General features: G+C 43.6%; 1 protein-coding gene across 4 annotated transcripts; it reads left to right on the plus strand.

Moving 5' to 3' along the window:
* The first annotated feature begins 5,501 nt into the window (after positions 1 to 5,501).
* LOC100280700 (uncharacterized) lies at positions 5,502 to 8,638 on the plus strand. 4 transcript variants are annotated; one of them, XM_008675389.3, is made up of 4 exons: positions 5,502 to 5,748; positions 6,215 to 7,104; positions 7,209 to 7,334; positions 8,000 to 8,638. In XM_008675389.3, the coding sequence occupies exons 2-4, from the start codon at positions 6,317 to 6,319 to the stop codon at positions 8,145 to 8,147; spliced, it is 1,062 nt and encodes a 353-aa protein (XP_008673611.1). In that variant the 5' UTR covers positions 5,502 to 5,748; positions 6,215 to 6,316; the 3' UTR covers positions 8,148 to 8,638. The 4 variants fall into 4 exon arrangements, with proteins under 4 accessions (XP_008673611.1, NP_001147091.2, XP_035822340.1 ...); NM_001153619.2 differs by having other exon boundaries at positions 5,511 to 5,748; positions 7,206 to 7,334; positions 8,000 to 8,637; XM_035966447.1 differs by lacking the exon at positions 5,502 to 5,748 and adding an exon at positions 5,797 to 6,122.

Raw genomic sequence — 8,638 nt, forward strand, 5'->3', positions numbered from 1 at the left:
GTTTTCGCTGGGTGCATGTGGGATTGTGGGTACATCACTAGCCCTATTTTCCTGCAAACCTGTGAGGGCCAGAAAACATTCAGTATCATTTGCACCCTTACCTTGGCTGGCAGTGCCGCAGTGCTCTCACCAGCTTCGGTGATATTTTGGAAAGTATTTAGGGGCTGTTTAGAAGGAAAGTATTTTTTATAGTTTTAGATAATGCCATGGTTTATAGAAATATTATAGTGTTTTATACATGAGGTCTTTGGTTGCATTGTTTTCAGTTTTCAAAACCATAGTATTCTATATATATAGTGTTTTTAAAACAATAGTATTCTAGATACTATGGTATCTTAGACCATTGGAAGCGTGAAAGGGTTTCTAGCTGAATTGGTTAGGTGGTCTGAGTAGCACTTCTTATGTTCTAGGTTCGACTTTTACCGTGAGAGCGAATTTCAGGTTGTGGTTTATGCTTAAAAAAAATCTACTTGTCTGTCCCACGCCAAAGTACAGGTCTAAGGGTTGGTTTTGGTCATAGTCCTTTCTCACATGGTACAGGTCTAAGGGTTGGTTTTGGTCATAGTCCTTTCTCACATGGACTACGGTATTGCTCTATATGGGAAGGGGTTCGGGGGCATCGTCTGTCCCATGCCAAAGCACATGTCTAAGACTCAAACATAGACTTATGAGTAGCATTGTTTTTGGATACTTTTGTAAACTTTAGAGCTAAAAAATTGGCATCAAGTGCTGTAATGTTTATAGAGCTCTAAAATTTATGGAAGTAATCCAAACAGATCCGTGGATCTCAGTAATTTTAGTGTGTGTTTGGTTGGTGAGCTAATTGGAATTGAGCGGCTCCATTCTAGTTTCTAAGAATAGAGCAATTTCATTTTGTGCTTGGCAATCAGAATAGAACCGCTCCATTTTTTATTTGGTTGAAGAATAGAATAAAGTGGATGTATTCCGTTCATTGTTTGGTTGGAAAGTCATATAAGTGTGGAAGGGAGAAGAAGAAAGAGTGCTCACATCTTGGAAAGTCATATAAGTGTGGAAGGGAGAAGAAGAAAGAGTGCTCACATCCACGAGAGCGCTCGCATCTGGTTGTTTGGTGGAGTAGAAGCATTACAAATATTTGTTATATATAGACTCAAGAGCCACCTCGCTTCTCTTCCGTTGGAAACCAAACATCTATAAAATCGGAATGGAGTCACTCAATTCTCTTCCGCTCTTCAGTAGAAAGATTGGAAACAAAGAGTGTCGCTGTGTCCGTGTACTTGAGTAGAAGATTGAAATGGCAGGGCCGATAGTATAGAAAAAAGAGAGGAAAGGACAAGCCATAGAAGTCGAAACATGTTGAGTTTAATCAAACCTACTTAGAAAATATCAATATTTATAGTACCATATAAATATCATTAAAGTGTTCAATTACCTATATTTTATGACAGATTTTTGATATTATAAATATTTAGGGCTAATTTAGAAACACCATTATCTCAAGGGGTTCCTATTTTTCCATAGAAAAATGAACTAATTTTTCTTAGAAAAATGATTTTTTTTTTGAAAAAATAGTGTTTCCAAACTAGTCTTTAATATTTCTTTTTATAAATTCGGCTATCCTTTAAACAGTGTAAATAAAGAGAACTAGAATCCTATATCTAGGATGAAGTACAGATGCAACAACATGCGACTTTTGGCTAGTCGCTAACTCAGGCTATTTTCTCAGCTATGGTATTTGTGCCTGTCAATTTTTGTCAAGTTTAAGTAGGGATGTTCCTAAAACACCGACTTGTATCACAAATCTAATATTTTAGCATAGATATACATAGAATTTAAAGCTATTTTTTGGCAATGTTATTAAAAATATTATGAAGTATTTAAATAAATTTTTATATAATTTTTTATGTATATTATTTTCTTCCTACAACAAAAAGGTGAAAAAACATCTGAATCCGTATTCGAATACACATCCGAATTTTATATCAATTATTTAAAAATATATAGAATGAATTTAATGTTTATTTTTTTTGAAGATTAATAGCCTCAATGCTAAAAACAAGAATATAAATTTACATAGCAAAATCTATATGTTATTTGTTCATAGTCGAAGAAAGAAGACCAAAAATTTGACATCCGAATAAATATCCGGATCCATCCCTAAGTTTGAGTTAGATTTGAAGAAATTAGCAATATTTTTATCTCTAATTTTTAATATAAAATTAGACGAGTAAAATACAATGGTCATTGAATTTGGCCTACCGTGTCACTTGGGCCCTGAACTCGGAAAACAAATAAAATGGCTCCTCTAGTTTAGTCAGCCTAATTGGTTTTACTCAAATTATATGCTGATGTGGCAATGCTATGTTGGAGCATACTAATTAAAGTCCGAGGACCGAAGTGATATACTATGCCAAGTTTAAAGACCTAAGTGACACATCATATCAAGTTTGGGGTCTTAAGCAACTCTAATATGGCATGTCACGTCGATATCCTATTTGAGCAAACTTGATTTTAGACTTTTTTGTATGGGGTAACTAAGTTAGATGACTCGTTTTACTGATTTTCTGAGTTTAGAGACCAAATGACACATCGTGCTAAGTTCGAGGATCGTTTATGCATTTTACTCAAAATAGATTAAAGATTTATCTCACAACACTAATCTAATGATACTAATTATATACAATAAATATTATTATTATTTATATATTTGATTAAAGCTAAAAATGATATAAGTGAGAATGACAACCATTTTGGTATGGAGGGAGTAGACGTGTTGTTGGGCTAATGCCATTCTTAGTGGGGTTCCATAAGCATTAAATAGGCTAGCATTTTTTGATGATGTGACAGTGTATTAATGACGAGAGAGATGAAAGTAGTTATATGGGTATGAAATCATGTGTATACTGTTTCTAAGATGTTTGTGTCTTGCATGTGACCTAGGAAAACAACAAACATGAAACTATGCATTATGTGAGACTATTTCATCATAGTTTCAAATATTCTTACATGATGTGTTAATCGTGTCCATGAAACTCTCACTGAGAACGGCCTAAGGAGAGTGGGTCCGTCTTACTAAGTACGGCGTAAGATTGCCTACAACGAATCTCGCAAGCCCCCTCCCCTATTATTGTGCATCGTATAGGGGCTACAATTGCCCTCTAAAGCACACAACGTCGCCCCTCCTACTCTATCCAACGAGAATCGTCTCTCTCACCCAAGATGTACCAGCTCTGACGTTGTCCACGCGAGAGCTCGTGTCGTCGCTCGGAAGGTTTCGTTGGGGCCTGCGCTTTCGGAGACGAACGCAACTCACCGGCCTTTGTCGTGACTCGACAGTGGAGCCCCTCCGGCATGCGCAGCGACGACGAGCCACCGAGTCAGGCTCCTAGGAGAGTTACTCGTTCATGAAGCAACAAGTCGCAGGATCTCCATCGTCGACCACCGCCGCCGGTAGAAGAAGAACGTTGCCCCGACTCCGATACAACCACCCGCAAACTATGCCTTCGCCGCTACCGAGGTCGTCGCGCTCGCTGAGCCCATCTCTTGGCTGTCCAGCGCGCCATCGGCTACACATGGATGGAGAGAGATTGCGTGGACTAGTAGTTGAGAAGAAATGGTATTATTTGTTTCAGGTGGGGCATGAAGGATAAATATAGAGGAAAGCGCTGCAGAGAGAGGTGATATAGTGATATAGGTGAGATAGATTGCTGACGTGGCTAGATAGTGTGATATAGGGAGTGAAATATAGAGGGGGCTATTGAAGACAGTCTTAGGACCTGCTTGATTGAACTTGTAGATGTTTGTCAGCTCGAAAACAAGAAGCCCAAATAAATAGCTAGTTTTTTTTTGTTTGTTTAGATGTTGAAAAAATAAATAAAAAACTAAGTCCATATGGGAAATTGCTGTAGCTTTCTGAGTTTAGAAAGCGAATAGAATCACCAAAAATGTTATAATTAGTCTCGTAGGAGCATAAATCCAAGCAATTTTTTGGAGAAGTCTAAAAGCAACTATAGGCTTGTTCGATTTATTCTCATCACATGTGGATCGAAGTGGATTGAAATGTATTTTGACCTGTTATGGATTTAATCCCACACAATACATATGGATTAACTACAAAATGAACAAGTCCATACCTCCAACAAACAGACTGAGATGGTTCAACTGTTGGTTTCCACTAGAGCCCGGCTCTATTGAGATGGTTATTGATAGCCAGTTTGAAGAGATTTGGTAACCTTGCATCTAGAAATCTCGAATCTGATGATGTTACCGCCCATATTTCCCTTCAGCTGGCATTTCATCGAGCACTTCATTGGCATGAAGAAACAACTCCATTGTCATTTCCCTCCGTGAGAAGTAGGGAGGGAAATGCGTGTGAGTCTGATTCCACTCAAACGGTCACACCCACCCATCTTCTCCTGGTCGCAGGACCAGATGCATGTCCTTTTCTTTTGACCTTTCAGCGACTCCCATGGATGGATGCAATGCAACTGCAACCACGTCAGGAACATGTGATTCCAGGGGCCCTACGCCTCACGTCACGTGTCCACGATGACTCGTTAATATGCGGACTAAAATCAATCAGCGTCTCCAAATCATGCATCTTATCAGATCACAGGGTTCTCCATCATCTTCTATATAATATTATTATTAATAATAATAATAATAATAATAATAATAATAATAATAATAATAATAATAATAATAAAATAATAATAAAAATAATAATAAATAACAATAACTGTATCATCACGACGATGCCGTGCAACGAATGAATGCATCTCCGCACGTTACAGGTTCATCAGAATTTCCTCCCGACAAGCATTCCAGCCATAATTGTATACCAAGAGAGTTCATACACACACGCGCGCACACAAATAGTGATGCGAAGCTGTACTACGAGTTTATTCATTCCAAAGGAAAAAAAAAGAGAGAGCATCTGTGTTAGGTAAGCTTCAATCTCTTCGTAGTATCAAAATGCAAAGATGCCATGTCCAAACTTGTCACCTATTAAAATATGCAACTTCCTCTCTCTTTGCGCCTATGGGCAGAAGGGTAAGGAAAAAGAAAAGAAAAGAAAAGAAAAGAAAAGAAAGCAAGTCCCAAAGTTTAGTTTACTACCGGTCCACCACCCGTAAATAAACTACTCCATACAAACATCTGCGTCCAGTGGGGCAGTGTTTTTCCATGTGAGAGCGTAGCAACAGTCAACACCAGCCCACTTTCACACTGACTCGTGCCTTTGACATTTCTGACCCCCCCACCAGGTCACCAAGTCATCGACCCAACTGGTCCCCACCAGCCAAAACCCATCCCCAGCCGTGCGTCGCCTCCCAGATCCATCACTGACGGCCAGGATCGGATCAACGGTCACGCCTTTTCTAATCTAATTTCTAACCCGGCCCCGCAATAAAACTACTCCCGAGGGCGCGGGGCTTTTTCAAAGCGGGGAGGGGAGGGACGAGACGAGGGACCCGGCTGCTATTTTTTATTTATACGAACCGGCGTCCGTCCTCGGCCGCGAAAACGAAATGCGAATTTATTTGTTTATCACCTTTTGTTTTTGGGGTTTTCTTCCCCCCTCCCCCCTCCCCTCCTCTCTTCGTTCACTCCTCTGCGTCCGGTCTTCTTCGTCCCCTCCGTCGCCTTCACACCTGCTTGCCATTTGCGATTTCACCGTCCCGTCCCGTGGCGCAACGACCGCCGCCTTCCGGCCACCCGGTCGCGGCTCCCCCGGATTCGCGCCCACCGCGCCTCCGGATCGTCTCGGAGGTGAGCTCGCGGCTCGGGCGATTGCCCCCCGTTTTTTTTGAGTGGGTACGGATTTTCGTGGCGGTTTGGTGCTTGCCGCCTTTGTCTGGCCGCGAGTTCCTGGCGTGCGAATCTTTGGATTATTATTTAGGGCGCGTTCCGTCCGTGCGGTGGGGGTTCTCCTCGCGTCCGTTTTGATGCGTCCGCACGCAAGAGATCGTCGCCCCGGATCGTTTACTTGCCGCGGCCGGCGACCGTCGGTCTCGGCGTCCGCGCCCGCCGCTTCTGGGATTTCTTGCGGAGACGGCTCCCCCTCCCGTCGTCCCCCGTGATCCGCTCCGCTCAAGACACGAGCTGGCTAGCTCTACTAATAGGCTTTCTCCGATGCCTGTTGCGTGCGTGGTGTACTGGTGTTGCGATAAAAGAGCTGAGCTTCTGAGCCTTACGTAGGATCTGAGTGATTCTTTTTTTTTTACCTGCTGTCCAGATCTGCCGCTGAGGGAGTTGCATATAATCTGAGCTGGTGCTCCTCAAGTGTTCGGAAGAGGTCCCTGTTTTATTCGTTTTTGTTGGTGCGATTGCGAGTGTAATGGAGGAAGTGGAGGAAGCGAACAGGGAAGCCGTGGAGAGCTGCCACAGGGTGCTCGCCTTGCTCTCCCAGCCGCATGACCCCGCGCAGGCCAGGAGCATAGCTCTGGGCACGGACGAAGCATGTGCCAGGTTCAGGAAGGTGGTCTCTCTACTGAGCAATGGAGGAGCGGGGCTAGGAGAAGCCGGGCCGTCATGCGGAAGCGCAAGCGCAAGCCGTCCTAGAGCTAAGCTTGTTAGCAGAAGACAGAATCCAGGGTTCTTGACCCAGAAAGGCTTCCTGGACAGCAACACCCCGGTCGTGGTGTTGAACAGCGCCCATCCTTCTACTACCTCCGCGCAGGTGTACCCTAGAACTGGAGCTCTCGTCGATGCACAGAGCGTGCACCCCCTCGGAGTCGGAGGACCTCCCAAGCTGGTCCAGCCCTTGTCCGCGCACTTTCAGTTCGGCAGTGTGCCGGCTCGGTATCAGTTCCCGAATCAGCAGCAGCAGAAGTTGCACGCCGAGATGTTCAAGAGAAGCAACAGCGGGGTTAACCTGAAGTTCGAGAGCGCCAGTGGCACTGCTGGGACGATGTCGTCGGCGAGGTCCTTCTTGTCGTCTCTGAGCATGGACGGTAGCGTGGCTAGCCTGGACGCCAAGTCATCGTCGTTCCATTTGATCGGTGGACCTGCGATGAGCGATCCGCTGAACGCGCAGCAGCCCCCGAGGAGGCGGTGCACGGGCCGTGGGGAGGATGGGACCGGCAAGTGCGCTGTTACAGGGAGGTGCCACTGTTCGAAGAGAAGGTAGGTACATCTGCTACCCCTGTGCTTATTATTGTTACTATTTTTTAAAAAAAAATTCAAGATTTTTAATACGATCGCTGTTCCTTTTTTTTTTATTTCAGTAGGAAGTTGCGGGTGAAGAGGTCGATTAAGGTTCCTGCCATTAGTAACAAGATTGCCGATATACCTCCGGATGAATACTCGTGGAGGAAGTATGGGCAGAAGCCAATTAAGGGTTCCCCTCATCCTAGGTATGTACTCAATTATGACTAGTCTTTCTTGGATGCATGCCTTTTATTAAACATTGCTTTAAAATACCTGTGATGATCCCACAATTGATGCCAACAATATCAACTCATCAGTTTGGTCAGCGAAGACATCATCATTAGCAATGTGGTACAAGTTCCATGACATACTCAAGTGCCATAACGAACCGATGATAATCAGAACACGCTTTATCTGAGTGAATATTTTCTCATATTCTATCTACATTTGTTTTGTGTCTCGAGGTGCTTCGTTATCGAAGAGGCTATGACTGACATTAAACTATTGTTCCATGTATCCTCTTGTTCTTTCTCTCCGGTGCACTTTATGGAAATTGGTCAATCATGGTGCTTAAAGTGGGCAAAGTTTTTAATTGAACCAAGGTTATCCTGTGATGATTCATTATCTCCATAGTCCCATAACCATGTCAATTCTCTAGCTTTGATATCTTGATAGAAAGTCGCATACCGGTAGCGACCACATGAATATAGTTGTGTTCCTGTGGATGAGACACATCTTTGGCTCCTTTTAGCCAACCGTTGATATGGAAACACCTGGTGCATTTCTGTTCTTGATTCATAGCTACCATGGTGCTGTCTAGATGTTGGCATAAGACAGACAAATTCTCATTGCTTTCTTTAACAAAACGCAGGGGTTACTACAAATGCAGTAGCGTGAGGGGCTGCCCAGCCAGGAAGCATGTGGAACGGTGCGTAGATGATTCGGCGATGCTCATCGTGACATATGAGGGCGAGCACAACCACACCAGAATGCCAACAACTCAGTCAGCACAGGTGTAAAGAACTCATCATCATCGCCGCACCTCCTTCCGCAAGTGCCACCAGCACGGGGTCAGGTCAACAATGATTTGTGCGGAGACATTTTCAGCTGTCGTTGAGATGTTTGGCCCTGCTGCTACTATCCACATGATTTGTAGCGAGAATGGAGTGGGTGGTGAGCACAAGATTTTCTTCTCTCTTATGGAGGTTATCACAATGATGACGAGGAAGAACAAGCCATTAGATAGATAGGACAGCTGAGCTGTTGGTCGGGATTAGTGTGAAGAGGTGGAAAGGAAAGATAAAAGTTGGCGGGAATGGGACAGTTGTGTAAACTTAGTAGAATGGGGAAGTAGAGATAGTGCTGTTCTTCTTGGACTAATCTGATTCCATTCCTCACTCACCTGTATCAAGATAGCGTCAAAACTGAAAAGAAGTGCACAGCACAGAGGCCGCCTTTTGCTGTTATAGCAATTCATTCGTTCAATGATCAGCGGTGCTGCCTTCTATTA

The sequence above is a fragment of the Zea mays genome, chromosome 1 (genome assembly GCF_902167145.1).
Source record: "Zea mays cultivar B73 chromosome 1, Zm-B73-REFERENCE-NAM-5.0, whole genome shotgun sequence".
Lineage (NCBI taxonomy): Eukaryota > Viridiplantae > Streptophyta > Magnoliopsida > Poales > Poaceae > Zea > Zea mays.